Source organism: Henckelia pumila, chromosome 3 (genome assembly GCF_033568475.1).
Source record: "Henckelia pumila isolate YLH828 chromosome 3, ASM3356847v2, whole genome shotgun sequence".
Taxonomy (NCBI): Eukaryota; Viridiplantae; Streptophyta; class Magnoliopsida; order Lamiales; family Gesneriaceae; genus Henckelia; species Henckelia pumila.
In genome coordinates, this window is record NC_133122.1 from 44,216,047 (window position 1) to 44,230,316 (window position 14,270).

A 14,270-nucleotide genomic window follows, 5' to 3' on the forward strand; every position below is an offset into this window, starting at 1 on the left:
GTTGGAATCGTTGGGATGGGTTGGTTCTTTTTGCAATTGGGAAACACCAACAAATCCAAAACTAAAGTTAAAATGAAAATGTTATAGTGATAATTACAACTTTATTTCTGAGACTAGATTGTTGAAAATTATAATGAAAATTTTTGAGTATAAATATTTTTTAAAACACGTATAGATAATGGTGTTAGGTGCTCAAATTTGAAAATATAAGAAGTTTATTGTTATTTTTTTCTTTGAAGCTTTTATCATTATCATGTTTTGATAAAAAGTAGAGTAGTAGGTAATTAAATTAACTCAATAGGATATTAAAATTAAAAAAAAAAAAGCATCTCCTATTAATTTTAATTGTTGTATGTATTGTATTGTGTAGATTAAATTTTAACTTAGGAATTTGTTTTATGATTTATTAAACAATTGACAAAAAATTCCCATATTAAAATAAATCATTTTAAAATTTCAGAATTTGTGTGACTTTTGTGAAGGGCAGTTTCGTCAACAAGCAAAAAACCAAGGTTTTCATGCTGGAGTTAAACCCCAGACTGAAAAGTCACCAGTTTCGTGCTTCTTCTTCCCCAAGCTTTCTTCAATCGGTCATCAATGGCGGTTCAATTTCACTCCCTCATGTAACCCTAGCTTTCCATCGAATTTGAATACTGGAATTCTCTCCCAAGACTCTTGCTTTTCTCAACCATTACCCATGCTGAAGGTCCTCGCATCTTGCCGTTTCGGGCCGTATCTCCGGCGTCAGGTTCCTTCTGGAGATATTGTGCCTCCATTGCTCCGGGTGCTGAGTTCTCAGAGAGGGCAAAATGGGAGGAGCAAGCATTTTTACCCAAGGTTTTTCTGCTCTGATGCATCGGACCCGGTGGAGTCAGCCGGGGCAGAGAGTGCACGGGTGGAATCGGCGGCTGGAGAAGAGGCGGTGGAGGGGAACTCTTCGTCGGTTATTGTGCCTACTGTGTTCAGACCCGAAGATTGTTTAACTGTTAGTTTTTCATGATCGCTAAAAAATTTAGTTCATTTGTTTGAAAACTATGGATGGTTGTCCATGACTTTAAATCCTTTGAGGAATGAATGCTTTATGCTATTGATGGATCGGGCACTCATGATGTAGTAAAACAAAATCAATATCATAAATTTAATTGGTGATGTATGTGATTAATTATCTGGTCAAATTGAGTCTTTCGAGTCCTTTCTTCTTTGTGGTTTGACTGTTGAATGCGTGAAATATGTAAAATCCAAAGCGTGCTGCAATTTTAATATTATGTTTTTGTTCCATTGCATGGAAGTTGGAACCAATAAGACAGACATGTTTGAGTACACATTTGAAAATCTCTTCATTGATGTTAATAGTTTCCATTTCGTTGTCTTATGTTGCTAACTGATTCTGACTGCACTACTCTGAAAGAAGACCATGTTGCCTTCTTAATGCAAGCATTTTAAGCTTTAAATGTTGTTTTGAAATCACTATTTCTCCGGGAGGATTTTCTTCCGTTAGAAACACAAATTTAAAGAAGAAGAAGAGGGGGATTTACAGCTCTGTCTGTGTGCGCACAAAGATTCAGATCTCAATATCTTTCAAGGAAAAAGTTGAGCTTCTAAAAGTTATTCAACTCTGTCTCAGGATTCTATTGTCGATCTCGAGTGCTAGCTAGCACTATTAAGGAACTACTTGTGATTTGAGTTTACATAAATATCATTCTTCGTAGTATGAGGAAAATTAGTTCAAGTTTTCCATGAGGAATACATAATGTTTACGAGTAAATTAAATTGATAATTTAATATGGTGTATGTTTAATTAGAAAAGTGACAGTAATAATAAAATCCGCGCGATCCAGTTGCAAGTTTTTGATCAACAACAACTGTAATAAGCTAAGCGTAGCAAAATTCAAGCTTGAGTCTAGTGGCTTATGAGAAGGCTTGACTCATTTTGCTCCTCTGGTGAAGGAAGGCTATCTCCTACTTATTTGGTAAGTGTTGGGGGATCTGTTGCAACATGCAGTTCCAACTTGATGTCGATGTCTAGAATGAGTTGTCCCGAGATGATTTTCGATGTGGAGATAGACTAGTTGTCAAAAAACACTCTATACCGCTCCAACTAAATGCCGAAAAAACTCATTCAGTTTGAATAATAAGTAGTGGCCATGCAGAAGTCTCCCTGCATGGCTGCTTGAAGGAAAGCGAATTTCTTTGCAAACACGAGTGACATGTTGATGGTAATTTCTGAATTCTGAGGAAATTTAGTAGCCAAGGTAATTTTGTTGTGATTTCTAGCAGTGCACTTATCTGTAAATACATGATACCACATGACATTAGAGGAGTTATTTCAGGTGAAATTTTATGTAAACACTGCCGATGAGTCTAAGAAATTAACAGAATCTAAAGTGTGATTGCTACTTGGTGTGAAGACGCGTTACAACTTACAACAGTACTGTTTCCGTGTTGTTTTATGTCAGTAGTTTAACATTTGCATTATCCCTTGGTGCTGCTAAACTCAAATGGTGCTTTCTTTTTTGGTTTTTTTAGCTTTGGGTAGATTTATCCATCAAGGTTTCTGTTACATTAGTTAGCAATTGGAAAAAAGGTCATTGTATTATGGAAAAACCAATGCTGTTAATTCAATTTTTATATTCTGTGTTAGTTTTAGAGTTGGTCAATGATGCAGGTCTTTGTTTCTTGCGCAGGTAATAGCATTACCACTGCCACATAGACCATTATTTCCAGGATTTTATATGCCAATTTATGTCAAGGTATGGCTGCTTGCACCATGTTCTTTGTAATGTAACTAATTGTATCAAAGTTTTATTTGTCAGTCTCTTCTCTTGAGTTCAATAATATGAGCATAATTTAGGTTGAAGCTGAATGTATAAGCATAAGACATTCTTTTAGCACATGCAGTCATGGAGTTGTTATGAGTGCTGGCCTGTGTCAGAATCTCATTTTTTGTTAAAAATGTGGAAAAAGTTGAACTTTTTTCTTTTCTTTTTTAATTGTTAAATGAGCAAATGACTGAAGTCTGAAATTACACAAGGGTGATATCATCATGTTCCTCTTCATCTTGGTTAGGAAAGACTTTGTCACTTATTCTCCTTTTACAGGATCCAAAATTGTTGGCAGCTTTGGTAGAGAGTAGAAAACGGCAAGCCCCTTATGCTGGTGCTTTCCTCCTAAAGGATGAGTCAGGAACCGAGGGTTCAGATTCAGAAAAGAATATACACGACCTCAAAGGAAAAGATTTATTTGATCGCCTTCATGAAGTTGGCACATTAGCTCAGGTTATTTCTAGCATCCAGTTTGCTAATTATTAAAAACCCTTTATCCACTCATAAATTCTCTGGATTTGATCAAACTGACTTACATACTAGATAACAAGCATTCAAGGGGATCAGATAGTTCTTATTGGTCACAGGAGACTTAGAATAACAGAAATGGTGAGTTGGAATCCTTTATTCTTTGTGGATTGTTTATTCTCTATTTCTGTCTTGATTAATCTATTTTGGTTACTGAAACTCTATCCATTCGTTTCGTTTATTAAAGATGGTCTTTTCTCAGTTATTGTTATATGCAGACATGCACACCTGCACACAGTAGATCATCCATGTTTATATGTACTGCTACATTTGCATATCTATTGAGCAGAGTCGGGACAACTGAAGTAACTGTCTTCTGCAGGTCAGTGAAGATCCACTGACGGTCAAAATCGATCATCTCAAGGTCTGCAAATTCTTCATATGCCTTAACCTGCTTTCTCTTATATAAGTTGAAACCCAGTTTATTGGGAAACTTTGTTTGACAAGTGCGATGCGTTTATTAGGAAAAACCATATGATAAGGATGATGACATTCTGAAGGCCACTTCATTTGAAGTTATATCTACTTTGAGAGATGTTTTGAAGACAAGTTCTCTTTGGCGTGATCACGTCCAAACTTACACCCAGGTTATATTATATTTCTTTATAGTACCATATCTAAGTGGCTATAATATTTTTAATAATCCAAGCTCCCCAACACTATTTAGGAACTAGTTCAATCTAGTTCTTCCCAAATTCTTGACAAATGGAAGTTCTGGGACATAATTTCTTACATAGCTTGCACGCCTGAATCTGTATTAAATAGTTAGCAACTACTTGTTCACATTCTTTTCTTTAGGAGGTTAAAAAATTTGATATGTTGACCAGTCGATCTATGGATTTGAAAATGTTGCCATGATCAAGAAGAATCTTAACGATAGGATTTTAAATAATTTCTACACTTCGGTAGAACCGTTACCTTGTGTACTAGGGATTGTGAATATCGGCACAATCGTAGAATTTTATTTGATGCAAATAAAATAAGTGGCATATGCCAACTTTATTTAAAAAGAAAAAAAAATTTCTGATGAAAAATGAAATTTTCATTTCCTAATCGCAAGTGTGTTGTATGCTTCATACTCTGGGTGAAGCTATATTCACTTGCAGAAAATTACTTTTGAGTTACTGGAAGAATATTAATTTTAAAAAAAACTTAATTGAGATAGTCTTGACACTTGATATTATGGATGAATCAATTGCCTCAAATCTCATATAGTGTTACACTTTCGAGTTTGTGATATTTCTAATTCCTATTCAAAAGTTGGTGAGATCCCTTGATTGTCTGCGTGCATCTGTCTCTATAGTAGCTGTTAATATTTAACATTTGCAGCACATTGGCGAGTTTACATATCCAAGATTGGCTGATTTTGGAGCAGCAATATCAGGTGCAAATAAGTTACAGTGCCAAGAGGTGCTCGAAGAACTCGATGTAAGTAATTTACAAGTCAATGTTATGCCTACATGCTTCTTTTTACTGAATGAGCATTGAATTTCTTTCTTCCTATGTATTATCTGCTGCTTTTAGCAGCCTACTTACCATCTTAGTCTGATTTTATTGTTTCTCATTTCTTAATCCTAATAAGGTATTTTATACCAGCTGCACGGACACCATTATGGCCGATTTTCCTGACTCGTATTAATCATTTTGAAAAAAGAGGTTTTCGGTCTTATTATTCTCCTTCAATGTCATGAGGGTCGGGAACTTCTATATGATTTCAAAGCTGCTGTAGGACGAAAATGGTGGTGGGTGAAAATTCGAGTCATGTGTGCCACTTTTTTTTTTCTCATGATGGATGTCCTACAACGGGAAACATGTTTGGAGGAACTTCAAACTTCAAAGCATTTGTATTACTCCGGGAGCATATTACTTTTAAGCTACCCTTGCGTGAGGTTCTTTGACAGGAAATAAAATAAAATAAAATATAAAAGGAAAAACATGGGGATAAATGTTGATAAATGTTTACTGTTCACAGCCTCATGGCTTGTGCTCAGATTTTGGTTATTGGTTTTCGAAACTATATGATTGACTTGATAACTTGTTAAATTTCCCTCATTTCATATTTTTGTTGCTCATCATGCCTCCTTATGCAGGTACACAAACGATTAAAACTAACATTGGAATTGGTGAAGAAAGAGATGGAGATTAGCAAAATCCAGGTATGAAATCGATTAGATATCTTTCTTACATTTGTCCATTCGGTAATTTACCTCTTTTTGTTGTATAAAGGAATCCATAGCTAAGGCTATTGAAGAAAAGATAAGTGGGGAGCAGCGTCGGTACTTGTTGAATGAACAGCTCAAGGCCATAAAGAAGGCATGTGTCTTAGTTTTTTCTTTAAACTCGTATATTTTGCTGTCACATGAATGCAAAAATTTGCTTCACTACCACAATTTTTTGAGTTCCCCAACCCCCCACCAACTCGTCGTTTACCCCCCACCCCTAAAAAAAAACCTCATTGGTACTCATTGAATGAGCTGTGCTATTTGAGATGCCTGAGTCAGGAAAGCTGATTGTGATTTTAATGCTCAGGAATTGGGATTGGAGACAGATGACAAAACCGCCCTTTCTGGTTTGCTCTCTTTTATCTAGATACTTTTTATTAGAGTTTTTCCTGTCAAAAATCTGTAATGGTTGATACATATGCTTCATCTTGCCAAACTTCATGGCACGCATATATGAAGTGAGACAGAAATATAGAATATTAGATACTTTTATTTGCTTTCATCCCTGGATTTGTGTGCGTTTCTGAATTAGTGAGCCTATTTATTGGGTTTATTGGATTAATGTTCATCTTGATAAGATATTTTCACAAATATCACTTATAATTGCATCATGAAAGGTCAGCGTTTTTATTTTTATTTTGTATGATTCATTGGCTTTATGAATACATATCTGATCAAAGTTCGCTGCAGTAGATTTCGCTTCATATGACATCTCTGTTGCCCTGAGATGTGATTTTACTGGTTTAGTACGCGTTGATCTCTGAGTTTTGTTCCATGTAAACTGTTCTAGCATTAAGAGTGCCTGAAGTTTGATATAGGAGATGCCTTTTGGTTCGTATTTGCTCTTGCATCAGGAATCTACTGCTCAGTTCTCATCAATTTTCATAGCTATTTTATTTTTGACATCCTGCATTTATTGCAGCAAAGTTTAGGGAAAGGCTTGAGCCAAAGAAGGAGAAAATCCCATCTCATGTTTTGCAAGTCATAGAAGAAGAATTGACTAAATTACAACTCTTGGAAGCTAGTTCTAGTGAATTTAATGTGACACGCAATTATCTTGATTGGTTGACTGCATTGCCTTGGGGAGAATACAGGTGTGTAGTAAACTATCCTTTAGCACGGGTTATTACTTGGTGTTTTTTTTCCTAATTATTCCAAGTATACCACTTTCTATGGCATATTTGCCATTGTTTACAAAGTTAGTGTGTCAGTATCTATCTATACTATATATAATAGTTGAGCACATTAGAATGAGAACATCAACTTGTTTTCCAAAATTGCCCTTTACAGTTTACACTATATCAATAAGCACATTTGATTTGATTTATATACATTTTCATATTTTTCTCAATTAACCGTTATAGATAGTCTGAAATGATAAATAACTTTTAAATTTATTTTTATATTATTTTAAAAATGAAAATAATAATAATTTTAAAATTATTGAAAAAATAATAATTTTTATATATAACATATAATACTAAATATATAATATGATTTTATACACACGCAGCGCGTGCGTGCGGTTATGCTAGTGAGGATAAAATGTTTTGAACTTTTTGTAATGGACATATAGCGAAGAGAGAGCACAGTACAATACCTAATTTACATAGTTTGGCTATGATGGCCTTTATTTATGACAGAGTGCTTAGATGTCTAAATTATATCAATCTCTTTTAGATGACAACTTTGCTGTAAGCCTGTAACTCGAGCACAAATTGTGGATGAAGGTCAATTTATTATTTATTTTTTTGAAATTTTACAGTGATGAGAACTTTATTGTAACTGAAGCCCAAAAAATTCTGGATGAAGATCATTATGGATTGACAGATGTCAAAGAAAGAATATTGGAATTCATAGCAGTGGGGAAATTGAGAGGAACCTCGCAAGGTTGGGCAGTTCCTCAACACTTTGTTCTCTTTCTTCACTTTTTGAATTAAGTTGACACTCCCGAAAAATGTAATTTCTATCTGCTGATGGATTCCTCTGATGTGAAAATCTTTTTCCTTTTACAGTTATTTTGCCAATAAATTTGTATGTGTGGATGTGTGTGCATGCAAGCACATGTATGGCACATGTCTTGATGTGAGGAAAATGCTCAGCAGACTACAAAATTGTGTTATGGTTTTTTTTTTTATGAGAGACGATAATATATTATATACGTGAAAGATATGATTACACAAGGCGGACAAGAGATCCGCAAATAATTGTGTTATGGTTTTTGATTGTACATATCATCTTCATGTTTTCTTGTAAGATATGTGTGCATAAAAGTAACCATACATCGAGTTTTGGAGGTTTTTGTTGTTGGTTAGAGTATTCTCCCTGGGGTTTGTACCAAACGGGGAACATTAAATATGTTTCATTTTCTTGATCTATTCAGATTTGGAAAGAAGTGCCAGTTTTTTAGCAAACTTCATTTTCTCATTTTAAGCCTCTTTTGAATAATATTACTGTGCTTTTGTTTATTTTTTGTATGACTCATTGTCTCGTTTAAAACTTCTTTAAATCATATGTTCTGTGGCACAATCACTGCTTTTTGAATTGTGAACTTGTGGTTCCTTTATGATCATCTTATTTGTTTTACAGGGAAAATCATATGTCTGTCTGGTCCCCCTGGAGTGGGGAAAACAAGTATTGGTCGTTCAATTGCTCGGGCATTGAACCGTAAATTTTACCGGTTCTCTGTTGGAGGTTTATCTGATGTTGCTGAAATCAAGGTGTGTAATGAACCTTGAAACATTTGAGATGGTTATAAAAATATGTTTTTGATGTGACATGTGTTTGACACTGGAATTTACAATTAGGGGCATCGCCGAACCTATATTGGTGCCATGCCAGGGAAGATGGTGCAATGTCTAAAGAGTGTGGGAACAGCTAATCCTCTTGTTTTGATTGATGAGATAGATAAGGTAATTATCTACCCCTTCTGTTGGAAGAACACTATTTTATCATCTGTAATTTGGTTTCTTTGAGGTATTCATTCTATCAATTGAATTTGCATCCTTGAATGACATGTGCCTGTTGGCAGTTGGGTAGAGGACATGCAGGTGATCCAGCAAGTGCAATGCTGGAACTTCTTGATCCAGAGCAGAACGCAAATTTTCTGGACCACTATCTTGATGTTCCCATCGATTTATCGAAGGTTAGCGGGTATTGAACAAGATGAAGTGGGTGATGTTTGTGATTGTGACATTGTTTATGGTTCCCTTATGGTGGTTAGTTGACTTGTGATGATTGCCACAAGCGAAAGATATTTTCAGTATTAAAAAAATATGGACTTTTGGACCAATTAAATTACTTGTGATGGGATAAATAAATTGGGAACTTCAAGGTTCCTCTTTGATTCTTGACTATTGTTGCTCACTCGGCTGTTTTTTTGTCTTCCAAAAGCATTGACTATGATGCATTTGGCGCTCAAACTCAGGAACCTAGATTGTGTTGTATGTGAGCTTGACTTTGTTCGTTTTTCAATTTGTGTTAGTATGCATTTCAGAAAGTTTTAGGAATAGTATCCCTTCGATACTGTCTGCTTCTGGGTTTTATTTCACCAGCAAAATATTTGACTGAATTAGAACTACCTTCTAGTCTGATTCATGTTCTAGTTAGACTCCTTATTAGCTAAACCTCAGCTTCATTTTCTTTCTGGGGTTTCTTTTATCTTTCCTTCATCCCTTTTTCCACAAATCAATACAAGTTGGAAGAAATAGTAAACATGTGTCTTTTCTGAATTTTCAATGGGGAGACAGAATACTGTATATTGCCAAATATTACGGCTACAGAGGATATCCAGTTGGATTTTTTTCTTATGCTATACGGAGTGAAAATTCAACTATTGGATTATAGTATTTGGAGCGGGTCCCCTATGAAAATAAGTGAGACTCATGTAATCCAATAGTTTTAAGATGGAGTGTAATTATCCTGGAGTAGCATAAACTTTGCCCATCTAGCTCGACTCCCCAAAGTCATGCCAACGTCAATCCAATGCCCTAATTTGCTAAAAATTTCACTAAATTATTGCAAGATCCAAAATGCTAGTATACCCTTTTCAATCGTGAAACTGATACTGTTGTGTTTAGAATCTTTCGATCGAGTAAAAATATGAACAGCATTCCGTCACCTAAATGGCTTTTTAGGTCAAACTGAGGATAGTTTAGGGTAGTTACATAAATTTTCGGGTTATGATTCTGAATTATGGGTAGCCATATCAATATGTGATTTTCGCTTATCAAATTTTATGCGCAGTGATGCATATGTTATGGAAGTTATGATAAATTCCATATCGGAAAGTTGAAAATTGTGGAACTGTATTTAGCTGTCAATGGAAATCGTTAGTGTATTTTCACTATGGAATAGCTCAAACTTAATATGGTTTATAATTATATGCTGCTGAAACTTGATATGTACACTAGTTGCACACTTAAATATTGGAAATGGCCTCTTTGTGATTGCTAAAATCAAAATGAGGACTTCTCATTGAGGCTTCTCAGGTTATTTTACTTGTGCAAGCTCTCAAGAGTTTATATGCTGTCGTGAAAAATCTCGTGATGTAATTTGAGATTTTGTTGAAGTGGATCTTTTGCTAACCTGCTTAGTATGTTGTATAATTTTACTCTTGGTGCAGGTTTTGTTTGTCTGCACAGCAAATGTTGTGGAAATGATACCCAATCCCCTTTTGGATAGAATGGAAGTAATCTCCATTGCTGGTTATATCACGGATGAGAAAATGCACATTGCAAGAGATTATTTGGAGAAAGCCACTCGAGAAGCTTGTGGCATCAAGCCTGAGCAGGTATTTTCATGTCTCTTGCATGCACTTCTTGCAGATAGTCAACAGGGAAGAGACTTACCATCATCCACATGTTAATGTTGTTACTGTTCACCTTTGGAAAATCAGTTCTGGTGTTAATATAGCACACAAAGGCGAGAAGGACATTCCGGTTCTACATGAACTCCAATTAAAAATAAGTTATTTGGGTATTGGGAGACTGTTGTTAGAAGGACAATTTAAATTTTGGCAGAATTAGTGAAAAAGAAAAGTAAATATTGACTGCTGTTGGTGCTTCTGACAGTCCAAATGGTTATAGTGCGAAATGGAAGCCATAAGCTTCAAGATATAGGTGCCATTTATAATTTTGTTCTATGCCCTAATGCCCTTTCGCTTTGAAAAACAAAACTAATAATTTTTGGAGTAAATTTCCACTTCCTTTTTGGGTAAACAAGGTTTGCTTGTAATCAATGTTTCTGCAATAAACTCGCACATCTCCATATTTGTTGCTCTCAAACCACTTGAATAAATTACTATTTGGACTGTGATTTTTGGTGATCTATGTCAGACTAATAAATGTCATGGTTTCTATGTTCTAATATTAAACTAATTTTTTTAGTTGACGTGTTCCTGATGATTGTTGCCTTTTCTAAAAAATATAAGTGTTGCCATCCAAAGTACATGGCTCCTCATGACCTCATCGTCTATATTAATTGGCCCTTCCATGAATGATTTGTGTCTCATCTAATGTTTCATTTATTGGTGTTCATTAGCTTAAATTATAATTTCCTAGCACTATCTTGTTTTTGACTGATATTTTGCTTAACCTCTAGGTTAGCTCGTTTCAATTTATGATGAATAAACATCGACTTATGGTCCTTCTCAATTGCACAAATAATAATAATTTTTCCTTGTGAATCAGGTTGAGGTCACAGATTCTGCACTTCTTGCCTTGATTGAAAATTACTGCAGAGAGGCAGGGGTTCGAAATCTTCAAAAGCAAATTGAGAAGATATATAGAAAGGTTTTCTTGTAGCTTTGATTTTATTGCAAGTTTGAAGTGTTTCATATGGTTCAATTGTGTTGAGCCCTAATGTTTTTATGACCAGCACTAATTTTAATATTTTCCATGGAATGAGAATTCTTTTTTTGTTTTTTTATTATGTTAATGATTCTTTTCTTTGTTTGCTGACAGATTGCTCTAAAACTTGTGCGACAAGGAGAGAACATTGAACCTGCGGTTGCTCAAGTTGTCCAACCTGACGAGGAAAAGGCAGAATCTGGTACTGTGTCAAATGAAACTGTAGAAGCTGAAATTGTAACCACGGATTCCCACTCCCCAGATGATCAAAATCCAACTTCTTTTGATCAATCTGGTACTCCGGAGGTATCATAAATGCTCTCTGCTGTGCTCATTGATGGAAAGTTTACCTTTTTTTAACTTCTTTAAAATGATGATGTAGATTAACTTCACAAGGATGTGAACTCGTGAACAAACTTGATATGCTGATAATGTTTTTTAAACTGCAGTGAATATTCACTTATAATCACTTTTAATCTATAATCTAAAGCTTTGGTTTCCTTGTGCTGACCTGCGTGTTTTTCAATGTTGTATCCACTTGGTAGTTGCTGATGCTGACTTCTGTTTATACTCTGTCTTATCCTCCTAGGATACTCTAGAAGTTGTAAAAGTTCAAGAAAGCGAATCGAATAGAACAGTAGAAAAGGTTTCAGTTGACACATCTAATCTTGTTGACTATGTTGGAAAGCCAGTTTTCCATGCCGAGCGCATATATGATCAAACTCCAGTTGGAGTTGTTATGGGTCTCGCATGGACCTCAATGGGTGGCTCGACACTATATGTAGAGACCAGTCTGGTTGAACAAGGAGAAGGTAAAGGGGCACTCAATCTCACTGGGCAACTAGGAGAAGTCATGAAAGAAAGTGCTCAGATTGCGAACACTGTTGCGAGGGCCATATTGCTTGAGAAGGATCCAGAGAATCACTTCTTTGCAAATTCGAAGGTTCATCTTCATGTTCCTGCCGGAGCTACTCCTAAGGATGGTCCCAGTGCTGGTTGCACCATGATTACGTCATTGCTGTCTCTGTCCATGAATAAACTTGTTAAAAAGGACCTTGCGATGACTGGAGAAGTCACATTGACCAGAAAAATTCTTCCTATAGGCGGGGTATGTGAATCAAACTTTAATTTGTTACAGTTTGGCTTCTGAATATATTTTACCATGATCATTTCATGTTCATTTCCTTAATTTTATGGTGCTAAATCTGTGGCGTGTTTTCCTTTCCCAAGTAAAATGCTGTTGCATTTTACATAGATCTAGAAGAATTTGTTCATTCGCTTTATAGGGTCGTTGAATGGAAAATTTTCGTGTTCATGATCTGACAGATTCACTAGATGATGTCATTCAGATTAAACCATATCCACGTTTTGATTAAAAAAAATTTGGGACCGAAAATCTGGCTTAATATAGATCACCTGCCTCACCACCAGTACTGCACTAGATTGTCTGTGTCCATTTTCTTTTTCATTTCTCTTTTTCATGTTCCTTCATCTAAATTTAGTTTCTTGTCGTAAAACCAGGTGAAGGAAAAAACGATCGCTGCAAGGCGTAGTGATGTGAAAGCCATCATATTTCCTTCGGCCAACAGGAGAGATTTCGATGAGCTAGCACCTAATGTGAAAGAGGGCCTCGAGGTACATTTTGTTGATGACTACGGTCAGATATATGATTTGGCTTTCGAGGAGAACCAGAAGACACAATAATGTGTCATGGTGGGAGGGATTCAGTTCAAAATGTCGATGTTGCGAATGTTGTTGCCTGTATACATCATAGTTACGACCCGAGGGGTTACTGCCCATTCATTTGTCTTTCTTATTAATATTTATAGCCGTGCAGCTACTAATTCTGAAATAAAGTTTTGGTAGTGATGCTGATGTATAATTCGGATTCCAGTGATTTTTTTGTAGTGATGCTGATATATATCATTCATATGATTTTTTTGGCTGCTCAAACTTGAAGTGTAGTAGTGATCAAAAAGTACCGGGAAGAACTGAGTCTTGTTCTGAGTTTTCTTTCGTCCCAATGAAATTATTATCCTTTTTTTTCTAAGAGCCGCCTGGTATGGCAAGGTTACGCTGATTTCTACTCGTTTATTATATAAAAAAAAATAAAAGAGATGGAGACTATGTTGGAAAACTCGCGGTCAGATCAATCACGATTGATACCCGGTGCAGCGGAAGTTTAAAAATTTTATCATGGAACAATTCCATGGTATGGGTATCAACCATTCAACGATTAAATTATTGTGTGTGTAAAATTCAAATAACAATTAATTAAATTTTACCTTCAATCTCGAAGCGAGATTAATGGACACCACACAGATTTCTCTGCGCTTTTTGTATCTCCCAGGAACTGATGAACTCCTTCAATCAGGTCCACGAATGAGGTTTAAATCCCTCTGACAGATTGCACTAGAAAATCTGTCAGAAGTTTTTCTGCGAAGAGATTAAACGAATCTGATTCGTTATTCCTGACTGCAATTCAAAATCACAGACCGGAATTTTCTCTGACAGAGCAAGGAGGGGCGGCCGAAAACTTGAGAGGAGGCTAGGGTTTATTTTCGAAAATCCTGTCTCTCAATAATGACCTGTTGTGTCAAATTTCTGTACTGCAATAACTTATTTATAATGCAGGCCACTAACACCTTAGGGCCCATTAGTCATAAGTTGAGGCCCGACAAGCAAAGCCCGCATGTTCAGAAATTAATATAAAATTCATCGTGACTCCGATTGATGAACCGATTTCACCAATGTGCACAGAAACCATTTCTGCACATTTTAAAGTCAAAATAAATTTTCCTGAATCCGAATTCAGTGGTTTCCAAAAATGCCCATCCCTATGTCATTTT

The 14,270-nt window shown here is 35.7% G+C and overlaps 1 protein-coding gene across 1 annotated transcript; it reads left to right on the top strand.

The window, feature by feature from the left end:
- The first annotated feature begins 512 nt into the window (after window positions 1–512).
- LOC140893023 (lon protease homolog 1, mitochondrial) lies at window positions 513–13,428 on the top strand. Its single transcript, XM_073302097.1, has 20 exons — window positions 513–985; window positions 2,685–2,750; window positions 3,099–3,275; window positions 3,366–3,431; window positions 3,673–3,714; window positions 3,815–3,937; window positions 4,680–4,778; window positions 5,441–5,506; window positions 5,577–5,663; window positions 5,880–5,919; window positions 6,495–6,666; window positions 7,338–7,462; window positions 8,162–8,292; window positions 8,380–8,484; window positions 8,604–8,717; window positions 10,197–10,364; window positions 11,263–11,364; window positions 11,536–11,727; window positions 12,011–12,529; window positions 12,943–13,428. Exons 1-20 carry the CDS (start codon window positions 698–700, stop codon window positions 13,123–13,125), a joined length of 2,865 nt encoding a protein of 954 aa, XP_073158198.1. The 5' UTR covers window positions 513–697; the 3' UTR covers window positions 13,126–13,428.
- Window positions 13,429–14,270: the final 842 nt, after the last annotated feature.

Bases quoted from the DNA above. Each gene is read 5' to 3' on its own strand.
- LOC140893023 (XM_073302097.1), top strand. From the start codon at position 698: ATGCTGAAGGTCCTCGCATCTTGCCGTTTCGGGCCGTATCTCCGGCGT. The intron at 3,715-3,814 runs GTCTGCAAATTC...TGCGTTTATTAG, and splicing joins TCAAAATCGATCATCTCAAG to GAAAAACCATATGATAAGGA. The intron at 12,530-12,942 runs GTATGTGAATCA...TCGTAAAACCAG, and splicing joins AAATTCTTCCTATAGGCGGG to GTGAAGGAAAAAACGATCGC.